General features: G+C 45.9%; 1 protein-coding gene across 1 annotated transcript in view; it reads right to left on the bottom strand.

Annotated features, from left to right (window-relative positions):
• TUB (tubby bipartite transcription factor) overlaps positions 1-12,488 on the bottom strand; it is a 161,720-nt gene extending 149,232 nt beyond the window's left edge. Inside the window, exon 1 of the mRNA XM_009288794.1 lies at positions 12,384-12,488. Coding sequence (XP_009287069.1) covers positions 12,384-12,439 — 56 coding nt within the window. The 5' untranslated portion in view covers positions 12,440-12,488. The remainder of the gene's footprint in view (positions 1-12,383) is intronic.
• Between the last annotated feature and the right edge of the window lie 8,178 nt (positions 12,489-20,666).

Raw genomic sequence — 20,666 nt, 5'->3', positions numbered from 1 at the left:
GGCCACACTGTTTCTGATACAGGCCAGGATGCCATTGGCACACTGCTGGCTCATGTTCAGCCGGCTGTCGACCAACACCCCCAGGTCCTTTTCTGACAGGCAGCTTTCCAGCCACTCTTCCCTAAGCCTGTAGCGCTGCATGGGGTTGTTGTGGCCCAAGTGCAGGACATGGCACTTGGCCTTGTTGAACCTCATACAATTGGCCTGGGCCCATCGATCCAGCCTGTCCAGGTCCCTCTGCAGAGCCTTCCTACCCTCCAGCAGATCAACGCTCCCACCCAACTTGGTGTCATCTGCAAACTTACCGAGGGTGCACTCGATCCCCTCATCCAGATCATCAATAAAGATATTGAACAAGACTGGCCCCAAAACTGAGCCCTGGGGAACAGCACTTGTAACCGGCCGCCAACTGGATGTAACTCCATTCACCACAACTCTCTGGGCCCGGCCGTCCAGCCAGTTTTTCAAGACAACAGAAAAGCCTCTCTGCAATGGATAAGAAAAACAAATGCTTCTGCTTTTGCAGACATTTTACCCTAATTACATTTTAAAACAACCCATTAGTCCATACAGATTTTCCATTGAATGAATCAAATATACATGACATATGGTAAAGACACTACAGTGAACAAAACACAGTTTGGTCACCACATTAGAGCTTCAATTGCCCACCCAGGCACAGACATGTTCATTTGGGATGCCTGCAGTCCCAGCCTGCCTCGGAGGATGCCTGTTGGACAAATTTTGTTTCCACTTGCTCAGGAGCACAAGAGTGGCTGCACGCAAGGCCAGTGTTTCCCTTTGCCTTATCGGCAATCGAGAGCTGATGCCCAGAGGAAACAATAAGTATCAGGAAAATATCACTGCCTTTCCTCCCAGCCTCCCAAGCAAAAGGCAGTGCATTTGCATTTAATGATACCATATTTAAGATGATATATTTAATAATCCCTGTAGTCCGACTGAAGCTCAACTCTAGGAGCTCCAAAAATCATGAACAGAAATAGCTGTGGCTTAGCCTCAGCTCCTTTGCAAAGAACAGCCCACCCGTGCCAGGAGGTGATGGGAGGAGTGCACCTTCACAGAAGGTAAAACTCAGACACTGACAAAAGCAATGTAATTTTATATGGTTGCTCATTATTTTTCATAAGAGAAAGCAAATAACATCTGCATGATACGACTCCTTCCAAATACAAGTGCACAGTGACAGCAAAAGCTCTGCCTTTTAACAAGCCTGGAACATTAAACCTCAGCTCTGATTTAAGGCCAGTTCTTAGTTTTCAGTCTAAAGTTCCTTTTCGTGCTATATATACACGTATATTCCAAGCATGAGTAAATTGCCTTGGGTCTCAGTTCACCCATTGCTTTGGGAATCATTTTACATTTGCAAAAAGATGCATGAAGATAGCCCAGAGTCTGATATGAACATCTTTGACTGTAGTATTCAACATCCCGTGCTCCTCAAGCTAATCCTCTTACTGTGATTAGCAGAAGAACAGAAGGGTTGTAAGGAGGGACTTAAATGGGCTTTGGCCTCAGTCGGGGTTCATAGCCCAGACTGGCTCCTACGCTTATTGTGTGAGTGGTCCAAACTGAATTTCAAAATCCCCACTAATTAAATACGTTTAAGGGATTGCTAGGAAGGAGAGAAGAAAAATAAAGCATGCCAGAGACAAAAAGAAGTTTATACTGTGCACGCTCAGGATGAAAGGAGTAAAATTTTAGGTGGTGGTGGTGTGGGTGACACAGTTACTGGAAAAACATGGCAGTGTGTCTGTGCACACCGAAGAACACACCTGGGAAGCAAACCACTGCTGCCTTCAGCGTCCAGGGCAAAATCACAGCTTCCAAGAGAAGGTAACACTTATCTATCAGCATCTGGATTTTAGTCCTGTTTGAAGCACAGTATGTCATGCAAGGAGAGTTACCGCAAACACCTTAAAAAGCTTCTGTTCACACAGTATGTTGGAGCTCAGCTCCAGTCCCATTGCTTCCCAGATCCCTCTTAGTGTTTACCTATTACTCACTCATTGCTAGTAAGAGAAGACTATAAACTATCCATTATTTAGAAGGCTTCATCTTCAGAAAGCTGCGTTGCACAAGTTAGCTCTTCTGAGCTTCATTTAGACCCATCTAATTAAAGCCAACTAAATCCACTGACCACACGTCATTCTTGGTAGCCAACAGTGATTCACATGTACATAAAAAACAACTCACCTGCTCTATGGTGAGACACAGCAGCTATTTAATAAAGAACAGCTACCGGTTACCCTATTGGCCCCTTTCTTTATTTCCTCCTTCAAATTTATCTGCACCTTCCCACCAAAAAGTCCGTTCAGGTCTGAATGCACTGTTTCACGATACAGATAACTTCATTCTGAAAACTAGTTCAAAACTATTAGATCCTGTTACAAAGCCCAAGTTTCATTACTTCTTCCTAAAGCTAGGCAAATTATATTAAGAAGTAGAACACTTAATTTGTTCCACCAAAGATGTTAAAAAATATGATGGAGTGAGAAATTAACTTTAACCAGCAACTTCAGCTTGGGAAAGTCCATACAGTTGCACTTCAATAGTACTATGTGGAAAAAAAAATTTCAAGAGAGGAATAAAGTACAGATGCAGTTTTATTATTAGGAAATGGAGCATCCTGCAGACAGGCAAAACAGTCTGCATTGAGCCAGCCTCTCCTGAAATGACTATCTGATTAATATCCCTTGCTGAGTCCCTCTGGACAGCTTCCTTACGCAGCCCCAGACTCGCAGAGAAGCAGAGCTCCCCCAGCTCTCCAGGGGCACCTTTAACCAGCCAGGCAAAGTCCCTGTGTTTTGCTAGGACTTTAGGTTACAGCTCTGCAAAATAACCTGCAAGAACATACACAGAAAAGCCACATTAAGTGTTAAGGAATTGACTTTGATACTTCAGGAATCCCAGCAGAAGACGTTTGAACAGGATTTTCAAGTAGGATTTTAAAGTTGGAAAGTTTAACTTCAAGAAATATATTTTAAAGGATTGCCGGCAAACTCTGCAAAGACAGAATTGAATCTAGGTAAGCTTGCATGATTAACCAAGAACAGATCGGTAGTTTAACATTAATATCAATGTCATCAGTGCCCACAGGGGCTATAAGGAACTATTCCATCCTGCAAAACATAGCTGTTTGTGTTCACAGACAGCAAAAATGCACAGCGTGAAGGAGGATGCTACTGGTGGTGCATGAAACCGTGAGATTTCAAAACAAAGTGGACTTTCTGAAACAGAAGAGCACTATCTCTGGAATAACAGCATCTAAGTATGACTGGAAGACTATTGCCACACATCTTGTCTCTCTAAGGCCCCACAAATTGGTGCAGGAATTTGAACTGACACATTTACCTGAGCAGCAAGTAATTGGATGTTTGACACAGTGTGGCAGTTTATCAGAGTAACATGACCATAACATGACATAGCACCAGTAGGATAAAAGGAATCAAACACACATCACAGCAAGCTTATTAACAAGGAATTAAAATCTTATTTTTTCAAGCAAGGTAACTTACCTGGCTGATCATCCCTGTAGTAGGCTCCTAGAGACAAATTACAATTTAAAAAATACTTTTGAAATTGATTTTGAGCTAATTTGTTGTCATTTTACACTTCAGAGACCTGCACTCTTCTGGAAGCATCTTTGTTTTCATACCAACTGTTGAAGTCTTCCCCTGTTTTTGACCTCGGCATTCAAGCATTTCAGATCTATCCAAATGTTGGCTAACATCCCTCTCTTTTACAAAGACAGGTGACTGCTGGCAGAACTCAGTCTGGTCATCTCAAAGCCCCATGATGTACATATTTTTCACAGATGCAAAGAATAAACAAAACCCAACAGGTATAAATTGACATTATTTGCTAGCCTGGGGCATTTGGGGTTAGGTGGGGCACCAGGGATGCTTTCCCGTGCGAACAGCAAGCCTTCCTCCACATGGACTGCAGGCTCCGCTCACCGGGATGTCTCCGAGATGAGCAGCGCCCCACGCCTGCTGGAAGTACTGTGCTTGCCACTAGCCAGGAGCACAAAGCCAAAGGCAACAGGCTTTAGGGTGCTGAAAAGATAAACCAGCTGCCACCCCTGTTTCAACCTTCTCTAGGAAGCGATGGTTATGGATATATTGAAACAAAGAGGTGCTTGTTAACTTGATGAACATGACCACGTGAGGCTATGGTTTTAGTCCAGTGGTATGACATTTGAAGTGGACCGACGAACCCTACCTACTTGGGTACAGCAAAAAAAAGATCATCTTTAGCCTTTGCAAAGAACAGAATGAACTGAATATTAATTTTTTCTCTTCTTGCAGAAACACCCCCTAAAATCAGTGATGATCAAGCTTCCCCAGACCCCATAAACCTGCCACAGCCACGTGCACTGCCAGTCACCGGCCGGCTGCATGTGCAGCACCCGCCACATGTTACCGTGTTGACAGTCAGGATTGCTCTTCTGTCCTGATTCATTTCTGAAGGGGGAAAACTCTCTTTGTTGGTTTTCAGCTGTGAATTTTATTTCTCAGACTTCCATTAGTAGTGACATTTACATGAATTATGTATTGGAGAGAGAAAAGTTTTTCTTTTTATGATAAAGCAGATCATGAGATACGTGGTTGATTTTTCTTTAAGATATAATCTAATTCTAAAAGCTGCAGTGAGAGCACAAAGCGTATCTGATCGCTCAGAGCTGCAATGTTCGATTTTCCTTGTACGGTGCACATATTCAGGCACAGAAGAGGCCATCAATTTTGTGCCCCAGCACCGAAGATGAGGCACTTAGTGTGCATTTTAGACATGGTAACAAAAGGCATTCACACAGAGCATACAATAAGACCAAAGAACAAGGAAAGAGAAAAGTGCTAATAAGAGACACCAGAGCAGCATTTCTTATGGCATATCACACGGCATTCTCATTTATGCTGGTTTCCTATTGCCCCTTCTACCCTGAAGATATGCTTGAGTTGTCTTTATGGTTCAAGAGGAACCCTGAATGCAGGTTTTAAGCATAAAGCTTTACAGAGGCATTGGAACTTTTATAGAGGTCTACAAATGTACTGACAAAAGATATGTATATTTTGTTTCTATTTTTCTCTCCATCATCTTCTAAAAGAAGTCGTCACAAGATTTGTTAATGGGAATTTGTTAACGAGCTCTCCAACCACGACGAAAGATGACTATCAACACAATGCTGAGACAGTTTGCTGTATTGCCCTTCACTCTTCATATTTAGGGACTATACTGCTCACCCCACATCGTCACAAAGAAAAATTTACACAAAATTTCTTCACAAAGAAAAAGTTTTAATAGCATGCCTTTTAAAACTAGTTTAAACTTAAGAATTCCTTTTAGGCTGCCAAAAAAAAAGAAAAAAAGATACAAAAATACATTTCTGTCTTGATAATAGAATTATAGCTAAACCTGCAGGGGGTAACAGTAGATGGCAACAGCATTTATTCCACGTTTCACTTCAATAGCCACCTACCCCAGAGCAGATGTGATGCACAGAAGCAGGTCTGTATTGTGTGATAATACCTTTAAACACTGAAGTTCTCCACTTCCTTTCACTGGTATTTGAGAGAAGTAATATCATTGGCACTGAGCCAAAACCAGAAATACCCAGAGCTAAACTGTAGTGACGTGAAGGAAATCTAAGGTTGATGATGAGGCAGCCACTAAACAGAGGAATTGCCTTTTCGAGGTTTGTTGATGTGGATTTCAGGGATCACAGTCCAATTTTCAATAGGGAGCACAAAGTCTCACGCTACCATCCCTGCGAGCAGGCCCACTGAAAACTTCAGATGGGGTGTGAAGTTTTACACACCAGTGAGGTCTGTCGATTGCTATGGCCCAGCTTGTGCACTTTTACATAAAAAGTAGAGAATGAAATGACTGACAGCACACAAGTGGCACCTCCCAAGCTGAGTTAAGTCTCTTTAAGTGATTGTCTCTTTCTTACTGTAAATTCTTAACTAATATGTTACATACTATAGATAAACTGAAGATCAGCTGTCATATTGGTTTCTCCTTAAAAATTTACCCTTCGCTCTCATCACTGAGCTGCTGGCTGTGATATTTACTGCTCCAAACACAATTCTTACGTTCGTTAGGATTGCAGTGCTGTACATGAGCCAAGTAGGTTTAAAGTATTTTCTCAGGCTACTTCTGTTTAAGAAGCTTTAAAATTTCTTCTTCAGCAAAGTGGGAGCTGAAGTTTCCTCTCTCACAGCTCTCTGCCAGGCTGTCACAAGCCACCACGCAGTCTCTGGAGAATTCACACACCCTGAGGATGTGCCGCCAACCAACATGAAACGTTCATCCTGAGCATGGGAGGATGCACATGAATGCACCTGCAGATCATTCCTAGTGTCTTGACTCGAGAAAGGAAACATCGCTCCCAAACTCTAGGTTCTCCTATGTAATTGATATTATGATACTTCTGTTTTTCTTTCATACTAAGAACAGATTTCCAGCAAACTAAATGCGCAATGTTGATACATAAATCCTCATAAGTTCATCTGTTACATGAATATTTTATTCTGGCTTCACTTGAGGGTTGGCTGATTCTACTCCTCCTTTTGTCCCATATAACAATTTCCACTTCTTGTCCACCCAGGTGCTTTGTCCAATGACTACAGCTATAAAGGTATCTACTCCAGGAGGAAACACCTAAGGATGCAAGATGGCAGAGGAGAGGTAGTGGCTAAGGGACTCCCTTCTCAACCCGCTTCCTCAACGTGCTACCTCCCCTTAAGAGCAGACTTAGTAATCACTGTCAACAGCGGTTCAGGGCATCACATGCCATCCGTCTCCTGATGGCAGATCAGCCCACAGGGCTTGAGACGGCTCTGCTGTGAATGGAGAGAGGAGCTGCTCTTCAGTATAGTCAAAGTGCGCTCAATGCAGCAAGCCTAGGAAGGTAAGAAGCGTACATGCTTCAGGATTTCACAGCTGCTACTTCAAAGAAGAAAAGGAAAAAGAAATTACAGTTTCCCTAAGAAAGCCCTTTTGGATGAAGTTTAGAGGACAACCCCTATTTACTCTTTGGTGACAGAATGTCCCAGAAAAGATCAAGGTAGAGGAGTTTAAAAACCTTCAAAAATGAGAATTAAGATCAAACCCCTCCAACACCATGACCCAAATACACAATCACAGCTTTTCAACACAGGATAAAAAAGGCAAAACAGAAATAGCAGCTTCAAAAGGGAGCCGTGAATAACACTTCTATCCAGAATAGACCAAAGAGATCAATAGAAAAAAGTTTTCAGCTGTTCAACAGTTGAAACATCCTGGGAGTAAGTTCCCCATAATATACTTCCATATGCTAGCAGATAAAACCTACATTAATCACAATGTGGTAATTCGTGAGCCCAGCATAGCTGCACTAAAGGTCTCCAGGAAAAAAATAGAAAAGTATGGAAATTAAGCGAAGAGGATAGGGGAGAATGACTGTGAACGTAGTGGTCTCAGGAAGACACGTGAGGAAGCAGGGAGGCAACTGTGGCTTTTACTGCTTCCACAGCTGGCATTTTTTGAAGCTTTGTTGGTTTTGTTTTTGTTTTTGTTTTTTTTTAAAAAAAGCAACACTAACATCTTTGTTCATGCATAGGTATTCGGTTTGCCTGCAGGTTACGCATTCCTTCTGCTGCAAAACTTTCTACTGCTCCTACAGAAAACCCTTCTGGACTAGCCGTTCAGTTGTGACCCTCCTCATATGAGCTATGCACAGTCCACTGACACCTGAAAAACCTTGCAAAATCTTGCAGTTCACCACTGCCTTGCACAGTTTCTCCAAAAGCATACCACAGATTCCCAGTCTGCAGTATTTGCCCGTCTATTTGATTTCAGACTGATCTCCTGTGTCCATGGGCTGACTGAATTCTGCACACTTTCCTAAATTGTGCCTTCCCAGAGCTTGGATTCAACTATGTCTACGGTATCAGAGCTCCCTCAAGCCTTCATGAGCACCATTTTGAACTTCAGTGGTCAAATTTGGGTGGTGTTGAGAGTTAATTTTTTTGTCCATCTGGTGTCCAGCTGCTGGAAGTGGTATGAAGGAATCGGGTGGCCCAGCTCACAAGAATGGCTCTTCAGTCTTATACCAGCTAAAACCTATTCTCCATTTTCACCTTCCTATCGTATTAATGACACTGAGCTTCCATTTCCACCAGGGTATGACGGGAAGCGCTCTGTAAAACCGTCACTTGTCACCTCAATTTCCAGAGAGCTCCAGCACGAGGAGGCTTCTGAATACCCCATCTTCTGCTGCTCATTTCACTCCTGACGCTGGATGTTTTCAGTAACTGCTTGGCTGCATGTTGCCTAGAGGAAGTCAGCTTCACACAGCGTTCAAGTTCTACCTGATCAGTGCTGGGTACCACCAGCAACTGCCATGGCACGGAGCAGAGCCCCTTGAAAGTACAATTCCCTGCATACAGACCACGAACTCCTACAGAAATGCATTAAACCTAAATAAAATTCATCACAGGTTAACCTGAAGAAAGTACTACACAGCGGCTCTTACACCTGCATGGATAACATTTGAAATCAGTGAACTAGGATGGGTGGATGCTTCCCGAAGAGCTCAATGGGGAAATGCTCTGTTAGTCCCCGTGCAGCATCCCCGAGAGTGAGGTGCTGCATGAACCCCAGACAAAGCTGGGGGGAGGCAGCAGGAGTACTGATGGGTGACAGTCCAGTTGCTGAAACCTGCAATGGTGCTGGAAACCAAGATCATGAAAAAGGGCAGGTTTGGCTCTGCTCTCGAAGATGCATTTCTGCACACCTGGGGGCCATAAGCATGGTAAGCAGGTAGCACATTGCTCAGAAGGAAGAGAAACCAAATAGAAATGAGTAGTAACCATCCAGAAAACAGCGTATCACTAAGGACAGAGGGTGAAGAGTGGCATTATCTTACTTGAGGAATTAGCTGGCTGTCTTCAAAAGTCCCGAGTGTTTCTAGGACTTTCAAAATATCTCCATTTTTTGTTTAAATCATTACCTATCCCCTGGATTTCCGCTGGCAACATCCAGGGTGATGAGGAAATTATCTCAGCACTGAAACTGGAGGAAGGCAAAGACGTGCCTGAGATAAGGCTGGCCTTTTAGGAAGGCCAACAAGTCAGATGGCATGGAAATGCCATATGCGGTCAGGGGGGCGAGGGGGCGGGGGGAGGGGGGGGGGGGGGGGGGGGGGGGGGGGGGCGGCAGGGAAGCTTTGCTTTGGTTAGAAGAGCATCTGAGGTGAACTTTGTTGAACAGTCTCTTCTCATTGTATGGGGCTCCCTCACCTTGGGTTTCGCAGTCAGCGTTTGGACTTTCTCTTCACTCCACAAACTACCTGCAGGAATGAGCAACAGTTTTCCTGTAGAGAAATCCTGCACAGGAAGTCCAAGGGAAGACCGCAATCACAGGACCAAATGCTGAGGTACACAACAAATGCCAGATAAACGCCCCCTAGAAAGATGTCCATGTGCTGCACACAGGTGCTTTCATCTGCAAGGCACATGCTTGGCCATTTAGAAGGGACATAGAAACTCCTCTCTTTTCCATGGGTTTCCACCATTGTGTATCTTACGGAGACCAGAGGCCAAAACCTCTGTTTAATTCCCTTCATCTGATTTAATTGACGATGAGCATTTTTTAAAATAATAGATGCAATTGTATTTATGGGAGGCAGCACCTGCTCCATCAGCCCTGTCCCTCTATAACTGCAATGCTGATTCATGGAGGCCAACACCAAGAGGAGACACCCGGGTATGCACCCGGAGGAGCAGTCGTCGGCTTTTGCACAGTGCTTGGCTGTTCACGGTGCTGCCTCAACGCATCCGTGTAGACAGGTATGTGCCTAAACCCCTATGCCTCCAGGGAAATGCAGGGGAGAGTGAGAGTGTGTGTGTGTGTGTAACACAAGCAAAAAAGCACAGTGACTTCTGCAGGTCATGCAGTAACAAGTAACAGAGCTAAGAATTGTAAATATTATGTTTTTACTCAACAAGAAAACCCCATCAGTTATGCTTTCTTTGCTGCCAGCCGATATTGGAGGAGCTCTGGCCTGAAACACTCTGCCACAGAGCAGCTACCCCAAAAGCAGCATTTTGTGGCCACTGGTGAGGAGGAATAACCCAAGCATTATCACTTGGTTTCCCAGGAGTCTTGTAAATGAGGTAAGCGTCATTAACCCTGCTTTATGAGCAGCAGCGTTTCTTGCCCAAGGTTACAAGTGTCCCTTGAGGAAGAAGCAAATTATGTTATTTAAGTTCACCAGCAAAGCTCCTGCAACCCACTACACCAGAGCACAACTTTCATGAAATCTTGCAATAACTTCATGTTCCCATCCAAACCCCAACAGTCATGTACATAGTCATGGGACAATCGCAGTCTGCGGGGGCTTTGTGTGAGCCTGCAGGTCAGAAAGGCATCCCGCGTCCTGCCAGAGCAGGGCCTGGACGGGAGAGCCCGTGTCCCCAGGCTTCAGCACGAACCGCAGATACTCAAAACAAGCACCTCCTGTTTCCTTCCCTCCCTGGCAGAAAGTTCCCCCAAACCTTTTTTTTGTTGTTGCTCAGTGAGACCAAATATGGGGCAGTGAACATGCTCCGAATGCAAGTGACAGCCACGGGGGTTTTGGATACAAAAGAGTTAGCTCCTTCTTCTGTCATGGGCCTGGGCACAAGAGGGGTGTGGGAGGACAAGCTCAGTGTGCGAGAACAACTCTGCACCATTTTTCAGAAAGGGAAAACTGAATAAAAGCAGCGATTCACTCCTCAGCCTCCCGGCACTGAAAAATACATACAGTACGCAGGCATCGGTTCATGGAGCTTGGATTTATTAGGAAAAATCTCGAAATCTGGAAACTGGCCACCAAAAAAACAGCCTGGGCACTGAAATATTGCATTTCTTCCCCTAGATGCAGTACGAAAGCCAAGCAGGGTAGACACACAAGTGCAGCACACCTCCTGGATGCAAGGCTAATAAACAGTAATCAGCGACTTCTCTGTCATGGTAAGGAAGACTGAAAACTGCAGAAATAGATCACAAGCAATACATAAGGTTAAATCAAAAGGCAATAGCACTGGGAGAAAGCATCCAAGAGGTGTTTTTGTGAAATTTCTGGATTGTTTACTGTAGGGTTAGGATATCAAAACTGCTGCAAACTTGGACTGCGTGGGACAGACCTGAGCACTACAGGCTCTCAATGCAGCTGTTTCTGAGGAGATGGCATCAGATGGAAAGCATCCTCTGTGTGGGGGAATATATGCATAAAAACACGGCTTGTTGTGTAACTCAGCTTTGCATATACATAAACATATACACATTTTTTTAAAGAAGACACTGTTCCCATTGCCACCACTGTATGCATCTGTATATATTTTCTGCTGAGGCAGTATGAATGTACTGAAAATGAGTGAAACTCTCTAGATGCACGTATAAACCATATAAACCCATGCACCCGGGGAGTATGGGTGACACTGAATACGTGTTTAAGCACTGAAAACCACTTCCAAAGGTTATTTCTTCAGAATATTGTGGTGGCTTACAATAGTGATTCAGTGAAATGCTAATACTGCTTAGCATCTGGCTCCATTTCAGGTGTAACATTTACACAGACAAAAAGTTAAAAAAAAAAGAGTATGAAGTTTGTACCTTTTTTTTTATCCAGGCTTGAAGAATCTGTCAATCACAACTGTGACTCACATAAAAGCAAAACTAATGCTACAATAATTTTCCATTCCCCGGAAGAGGAAAAACACGCATACATAGTTGCATCTTGATATGAAACACAGTGTGAATATTTCAGCTGTCTCAGTGAGACACCTAATTCAGCCCCCTCAGCTCTGTGGTACCTGGGCTGTACACAGCATTCTTCACAGCTTTCGCTTGAAAATATTACTCTTTAGCCACATCCTGGCTCCCTGGCCCCTTCCTTTCCCAAGCTTTAGTTTATATTTGTAGAATATAGGTGCCGGCTTTGAACAGTAGTTACTAGAGATCACCTTTCAGAAGTCTAGGTGACTGCTCAGGCAATCACTGCATCTCAGTTGCCCTGCTCAGAGGAGAGAGCCCGGGAAACCTTTGTCTTGTACTGCTCGGGGCTGGGAGTAACCCCCAGTCCTGCTGCAGCAGGGTGAAACTACCGCCCTGGGTTCCAGACAAACGCCTGCTAAACAACAGCAGATGCCACTGCTCGAGTCACTGAGAAACCGGGGTGCCTCAAATGTCTTTCAGACTGTAAAAGCAGCATCAGTAAAGGTTTATGCTTTCCTGAAGAGGGCTCTCTGTCTCAGCTTATAAAAACAGCTTGCCAGTTTTACAATATCAGGAAGGAAAAAAGAAAAAAAAACAACAAACCAAAACAAGATAGACAATACCTGTTGTAACTCCATCTACTGTACGACATGGTCCTGTTGCTGCCGACACCATCCATCTCTGGCTCGGCTACGGCACTTCCAGCATTGCTTGCCTCCCACAGGCGCCGGCTGCCAGGTTTAGAAATCAAACACCTGCCTGAAGACAGGCCCACCGCAGGGATGCGGGCAGATGCTTCCAGCCTTGCACAGAGGGGCCAAAATTCACCACCGAGCGGTGGCTTCACATCAAGCTCTGGAAACACGGAACAAACCACTGCCCGCGCCGGGGAGGGAGGGATGAAGGGAGGGGGAGGCTCCCAGGGTCCCTGATGAGGGGACCGGTGGCAGGATGCTCTCAGCCACCCAGCAGACACAAAGGCGCTCAGGTAATAAACTGGAGCAAGGGTGCTAAGCTGCTTAAGAGATATTCAGGGAAGCCGTGCTCGGGCGCAGCGGCTTGCATGCCTCCTGCTCCAGCACACACGCTGTATTTATTTATTTATTTATTCTGGTTGCCACAGATACGGGTACATCGCTCTGACATCAGCCATCTCCCACCCCACCACAGGTCCCTGAGTCTTGCCAATGTGATCTTCCAGGCAGACAATGATCACATCCCTTGAGTGTAGGGGCAGCGCTGGGAGCCGGCCACGGTCAGGCAGCTCCACAGGATCACCTCCCCTCTGGGGACACAGCCCCACCGCTCATCCTGCCGCACCACCTGCTGCAGCCCCTGCAACCAACAGGTCGGTGTACAGACTTCTCCAGGGGTCACTTGGAGTACAGCAAAAATGCTTTGTATACACCATTTCAGTTGCTGGTTTTGCACAGCGCACAGCCCCAGTTTGCCCCAGAGCAGGGGCGTCAGCGTGACATCCGTCCAGCCTCAACGTGACACGTTCTGAGCGCAGGTCTCGGGCATAGGACCAAAAGCCAAGCCACGCTTCATGACCCCCGCCCGTGTTTCCCTGGTGGGGACCAGCAATGTTCAGTGTCAGGGCCTGTGCCGAGGACCTGTGGGTCTCTTGCAGAGGCATTTCTCACCTCCATCAGCTGCAGGCAGCACAGGGTCTGCTCTGCTCCCAGGTGCCCATGCCTGCCCACTGGTAGGAATCAGACCTTACTTGCTCACTGAATATTTTCTGATCAGGTCTGATAACCTTAATATGAGGGGACTGTGCAACAGTACTTCAAACTGAACCACTTTACAGAAAAAAAATTAAAATCTCCCTTCAAATTCACTTGTGGTTTTCCTTTCAGAAAAAAAAAAAGTTCAGCAGAACTTGCACAGCATGTCTGCATTTTCAAGCTGTTTTATTGCAGGTCTGCCTTCAAACTGTGCAGTGGTTTCTTGCATTTCCTCTTAAAATATTTGCTTGCCGTCAGCTTCCCAGTGCCACACATTTGTGAAGTTTTGTTGCTGAGGTGCACAGCTGTGCAATGACAGGCACACAGAGACAGCTGGATCGTGTCCCTCTGGACAGGGCACCCTTCATAGCTCCTACCAAAGAGCTTGGTTTGGGCAGCAGATCTCAAAAGCAAGCCTTACTGACAATGCTCAGTGCACGTGCCCAGGACAAGGAAGATGTCTGCAGGGTCAGGTGTAGACAGGCAGAAGTTTGTCTCTTCAGAAGCTGGTTCAGAGCTGCCCAGACCTCGCTGTGCACAGCTGTGCTCAGGACACTGCCTCCCACTCATGGCTCCAGGGCACTGCGCTCTGCCCTACACCTCACTCCTGATTTAAGGAGTTAGAGCTTCCCAATGGCCCATAACACCATGGGTGCATGGAGCTGCTGAGAGGACCTGACTACACCTTGGCCAAGAGAGGTGCTACCAGAAGCAGTGCCAGGTCAGCTGAGTCAGCCCCTGGGGTGACCCAGAATGTCTACGTACACACACAGGGGATGGGGGGACTGCTTTCAAACCATTCCCAGACTGCTTCGTCTCTTTGGCCCGCATCAGCATCTCCTGGCCCCTTCCCTCACTGCAAGACCAGCCAGGTGCCCAGCCCTGCTCTTAAGCCGTGTGATGCACTCGCAGTTCCTAAGGGTAAGACCTCCCAGTGGAAATGACTAAAAATTCCAAACATGCATAAATAAGGACTGGAAGGGACTTGGGTTAATCAGTCCCAGTCCCTCATCGCACAAACAAACTTATCTGATGAGTGATCTCAGGCTGAAGCTGCAGAGGCTGGTAGTGAAGAGCTCCTAGAAGCTCCTAGAAGCTCCTAGAGCTCCAGAAGGTAGATGAAGCTCCTAGAGCTCCACCCTGCAGACAGCCAGAGACCTTCCTGTTTCTAGCTCAAAGGTATTCATGGACCTTGGTCTTTCCACTTGGTCTTTCACCATTCGGTTCCTTTAGTTCCAGTTCAATCCTCTTTCTCTTGAATACCTGCCATCAATCTTTTCATTTCCAGTCTTTATTTCGGGAGGGTGAATGGGCCAAACCCTTAACCCCTTCATGTCAGGATAGGCAGAACCAACCCAAGAGCTTTTCATGTACCAGTTTTAATCCAAATCAAACCTTCCCTGAATATGGGTGATATTTGGCCACACTTCTTTCAAACAGGGAAAACATCATCCGTGTTTCCTCAAAATGGCAATTAAGTTGCCTGAGCCTAACACTCATAACTGCGTATATGCCGTTAGTTTATCATCCCGACTTCTGTTACAGATGCTGTTGTTGATGTTACATATAGACAGCATGTTCCCATTTATCTCATTTATAACCCGCATTGAGTGACCTGGATGAAACGAACAGTCTGGAAAGCAGAGTTAGTCACAGCACATCTCCTCCACCTACCTGCATCTGCTCACTGCTGTGCTCATGCTAAGAAAATTGTAAATGGGCAAACCGAAATCTGACCATTTACTTGGCTGATGGATTGCTCAGGCCAACGTTTTCCACACCGGAGCAGCTGAAAATCACCCTCATGAGCCCCTGCATCCCAGGGAAGCCTCCATCAGAAACAAACGCTTTCAAGGCATATCAATAAGAGCAAGGAGCACAAGTTAGCTGCCAGAGCATGGACTCTCCTCTCCACGTGCCTCACCTGAAGCATAGCTCGCTGGCATCTCGGGCTCATTCTCACTCATCCTGGACCAGAGCGTTGAGCAGGAGAATGTCAACCGCAGTGGCTCATGCTGAGCCAGGGGGAAACGCAGCCGTACACCCAGAGTTGTCTTGTCCCAGTGGCCTCGTTTCCTTATACTGTTGTTGGAAATGAAAACTGTCCTGGCACGCTGAGGCAGGTGGGTTGCGAAGATTTCGGGTTGACCCTGCCGAACTTCACAGCAAATACCTCTGTTACCCTCTCCACATGGGTAACAGAGTACTGTTTTGGCAGACCACTGCTTTGAGAACTTGCCTGTGCCAGCTTTGGGAGACCTCTCCACACACATCCTCAGACAAGAAGTGCTCAAGAGTAAAAACAAGTGCAATCTCCACTGCTCTGCTGCAGGTGAACAACAGTTTGAGACTCCTCAGAAAAATACTCCGGGTGGCAGATTTAGCCTCCTAGGACACAAGTTTCTCCCTGCTCCTGCACGTGGATGGCAAGCTCCCTGAATGCAAAAACCTCTCAACTCTTCCTCTCAGGAGTTTCTCAACCCCCATGTCACTAATTCAAAACAAACACTAATGACTTTGACAGTGAAGCCTTTGCCTGTGATTAACTGTGAGTATCTACAGCTCCTGCTGGGCTGCTGCTTTCTTCTGCAAGTCTCCCGGCTCTGCTTCTGCCACCTGACCCCACAACTCGCATTGCTGACAATATTACTTCAAACTTGAAGTTTTCAAAAAAGCTTTGATGGGGAAGCTGGGGCGCTCATAAGCTTGTGCAAGGTGAAGAGACACAAATCAGATCCACGCTGGAATTCAGTCGGAAAGAGAAATGTTTTTCTTGCCATTTGCTCTGCTCTGCTACCAGTGCTGCAGGGCGTGTGTCACCATGTGTTTGTGCATGGACATGTCTGCACACACCCAAAATGAGTCACGTCTGCTCCCTGTTTCAAGAGATTCCCCCTGCACACTGCAGATACAGGGGCATCTCAAAGTGGGCGTGTTTAATCCAGGGGGAGCAGGAGGGCTAGGCTTCTGGATTACAACACGTTAATGCTGGAACAGTAACAAAATTTCAGTTCTTCGTTACAAGCGTTGGAGAGCCACACCACAGAGCAACCATCTGAGTGCCAGCTGGGGAAAAGTTTGGAACCGAGCACCGAGAAAGCACAAAACCTTCCTTTTTTCAGGTGTTTAGTATGGGGCAAGTGACCTTGCCACCCAAATATACATGATCTGGAATATTGGCTTGAGCTGTGGAAATATCACGGAAATTAAACTGGCAGCAGCGTTGAAGTAAACAGACTCTTCCTGCATTATATGCTGGCATATACCATGCTGCAAATGAGTGACAAAGTAGCTGCTAAGTCACTGGATGATGCCTAACATTTTTAACAGTGGAAAGTCAAAAAACCCAACATAGAACATCTCCAGATTAGGGATTCTTGAAGTAATATGAGGTTTAAGTGTACATTTTGGGCATCCCCAGGCAGATTTTTTTTCCAGCAAAACATTATGTTCACGACCAACCATCTGTCCCATCATCAGGTGCCTACGGCTGCAGAAGCCGCCCCTTCGTGACAGCCCAGCCCAAGTCCGGAGGTGACCTCTGGAGAGCGACAGACAGGTCTCTGTGTCTGTCCAGCCAGAAAGGCACTGGCTAGAGCCAACTACAGCATTTGCTTTCCTGTTCCAGAAACCCAGCACGCTGAGTGAATGAATTGCCAGGATCTCCCTTTGTATCAGATGGGGCTCGAAGCTGCACCTGTCAGCACTGCTCAGATTGTTTTCTAGCCACGGCTATGAAAGGTTCCTCAACGAGATTATGAGTCTTTCAGCACTGACAATTAGTGCTTACACAAAGCGAGGATTTTTGCAAGGCCTCGGGGCTGCTGCCTGGAGGGGACGATGCTCCTTGGACTGCAGGCGGTGCCCTGTGACGCAGACCTGCACCAGGGGCAGCAGGGCACTAAGTGCCCCTTCCCTGCTGTTTCAACAAAAAAATTCCTCCTCTCCTCTTCCTCCTGAAGGACTGCCCATGTTCAAGCCTGTGGCCAGCCAATCTCCAGGTGATGAGGAGATGAGGAGAGGAGAGAGTGAGGACAGAGGACTCCAAGCCACAGGCAGAGACCTGGCCTCCTAAGCACTGTTGTGAACAGGAGCTTTTTCAGAAAATCATCGTAGCGTGCTTTGAGACACCTGCTGCCTCTGGCACGCTGCTGGGGGAGAGTGCCAGGGCGACGTTTATGAGATACCAGCAGGAGACTATTGCAACCCAGCATGCGCGTCAGCTCCAAAGAGACTCAGCCTGACTTGAACAAAACATGCATATTCTCCAATAACCAGACAGATTTTAGGACAGCAACAGGAAAACCTCAATAAAAACTAGTTATAAACCCTTTGACACCTGGGCAAACACCTTTGCATCCCTCTGCAGAATAAATATCTGGGCTGCACTAAGAGACTTGGGTTTATACCTAAGCCCAAACACAGTGATCCCCGGGGTTTAAGCACGCCCCTGAGTGAGGTCCATAAAGCAAGTCAGCAGAGCCTCAAAGCTACTCATACCCTCTCCTGACAGATGTAGGAATTAAGAGCCTCAATCATTTGTCGGCACCACTTGCTGTTCCTGCAGCTAAAGGTACTTGGCTGGCAGCAACGTGAGATGCTACACATGCCCACGGGTGCAGGAACAGCACCGCAGAGCCTGCCTCCTCGTGTGGGGCTTTGCCGCCTTAAAAGAAGCATGAGATGCCTGTGAAAAAACACTACATAATTTTACAGGAGGAAAAAAAAAAAAGCAAAGACAGGCTGCAAGGTATATTATGTCCTACCACAGCAGAAGAAAACAGCGTAAAAGCATCTGTGCCGCTGGAGAGCAGCTAGCCATAATGAGGAGAGACACATACCAATGGGACGAGCAGTGGAGACTCCAGGCCACCTAACATCTGTGCCGGGGACTAATAAGCCAGTGCCTTGAACAATATAATGTTTTATACTGGGGAACTAGGGAAGAATGCTGCTGTTTGTTTTTCCACATGCCCTCATATTACCCTGCCAAAGTAAAGCTCATGAAAGTTGAGCTTAACGATTTTGCCTGAAAAGAGGGTACTTACATCCTTAAGAGCATCTGGCATATTTCTGTATTTCATCTTCCTTTCAAAGGATAACGCAGCTTCTAAAAATTCCCTCCAAGAGTCATTATAATTTTACTCTGCTCCCGATATAATAAACAACTTCATTCGTCAGTCTCCAAGCACTTTGCAAAGAAGCCAGCATCATTATTTACATCTTACAGAAAGGAAACTGAAGCAGCACAGCTTTCCCAACAGCAACCAAGAAACCACGGCAGACACCCATACTGCCTACAGTCTCCCGAGTCCTGCTCCAGCAACCTGTGCATTGCGATGCCCCCAAGTCCTACACATGCACAGGACGACACCGACCCTCTGATAATCTCTTGCCTGGAAGTGTTTAGAAACCTGTCCTTTCTGCCAGCGTGCAATCCATGCTTATTTCAAAGTCCCTCTCTTTACAAATACAAGGAACTGGCGCTGTGCTCATGAGAACTTGACTTCTTTCTTCCTTTTGAGCGAGTAGAAAATACTATATTTATTCTATATACTAGATGTATGCTATATTTACTCTATAGAAAATACTATAATTACTAAACCAGAGAAAGTCCATAGTAGCATGGGTGCTGATCTGTATTTTTTAGCGGACTCTGCTTTCCTCATGGAGCATATTACTGAAAGGACTGCATGCTGGTTTCATCCATTTGTGCAGTCCTAATGGCTAAGGCAATCTCTTAGTAGCTCATTAGCTCTTTTCATCCCCTAGTCATCTCTGTAATATTTGTTAATTTCCCACATGTACAGAAATTCTTGTACTTCAAACTTGAGATTGTGCTGACAGATGGTTATAGCGGCCTTCAGCAAAGCATTGCTCCATTAATACGAGTAAAAAATGAAAATTGTTTTGACCATTCAGAACTTTCCTTGGGTTAAAGAAGGTACAAAGCTGCTCTGGACACTGATGCTACATTCAGCCACGTCCCCCTCCTTTGGGGCACTAACAGCTCCCCGATGTTTACCTTGGGCCAGGAGCCAGCTTGCAGCTCCACTCTTTGGGAAAAAGCACAGAAAATTTGACACAGTGCATCTATCCAGCCTGGTGCTCGCTGCATTCAGGCTTTGCGTTTCAAAAAGTTTTGGTTCTATTAGTTAAGAGGCCCTCATGGTGCTAGGTTGTACCTGGGCATGCAATTTGAGAAGGCAGTGCTCTGCTCATGTAGATCTTACTGTTCACATGGAGCATCTAACAACAGAGATATAAAAACTAGAAAAAAGCGGGGAGGAGAGCGCAAAAAATGGCCTAAGAGATCTCTGCCCAGGAGAGGCAGAGAGGAAAGATGCATAACTGCAGCAGGCAGCGACACAGAAAGAAGCCGGGTGAGTAATGCAAGACCCCAAAATACTACTCGGGTCCAGCAGCCGTATCAGATGCTTCAGCTCCAGAAACAGGTTAGGAAGAAATCATTCCTGAGTTTGAGGACTGAAAGAGGGGTTGAAGTTATCTTTGTTCTTCATGGGGGGGGGGAGAAAAAAAAAGAGGGGGAAAAAAAAGAAAGAAAAAAAGAAAAAATTAGCTCTATTCCTGTCCCCATCTGCTGGGGGTTTTTATATTGCATTCATCCCTCTGGACTGGCATCCTCCTATCTGTGAAAGTTCCTAGCTTTACCAACAGAAATTCAGGTTCAACAAAAACGTGGTAGCTTTTTTAAACGTATAATTTTAAGAAGCCTAGATAAAACAGTTACTGTGCCTACAGTAATCCACATCAACTGCAAGGAATAGAAGTAAAAATCTAAGCATCAGAAAAGATTAACAACTTCATTGCAGCTAGGTTGAAGCACATAGCCCTGATACGTGTGCACACAGCAGCTGAATGTATTTATAGCATGGCATAAGCAAAGAGAGGTGCTGCTCTCAGCTGACCCCTGCCAAACGCAGTGCCCGTGTTGTCCCCTGCTCTGTTCCTCAACCCACGGGATTGAGGAACCCAACTCAAGAAATCCCGCGGGTGCCGAGCACTCTGCCAGCAAGCTCACAGCCAGCGCTTGCCTCGTACACACTGTCTTCCAGAAAAATTAAACCAGATAACGTCCTTACTGCTAAGACTGAGCTCCAGACGAGGAGACAAACGAGCATAGAAGATGTCCCATAGCAATAGTGAGATAAGACC

This window comes from Aptenodytes forsteri, unplaced genomic scaffold (assembly GCF_000699145.1).
Source record: "Aptenodytes forsteri isolate BGI_AS27 unplaced genomic scaffold, ASM69914v1 Scaffold8, whole genome shotgun sequence".
In the NCBI taxonomy this organism is placed as follows: Eukaryota; Metazoa; Chordata; class Aves; order Sphenisciformes; family Spheniscidae; genus Aptenodytes; species Aptenodytes forsteri.
This window is presented reverse-complemented; position numbering and strand designations above follow the sequence as displayed.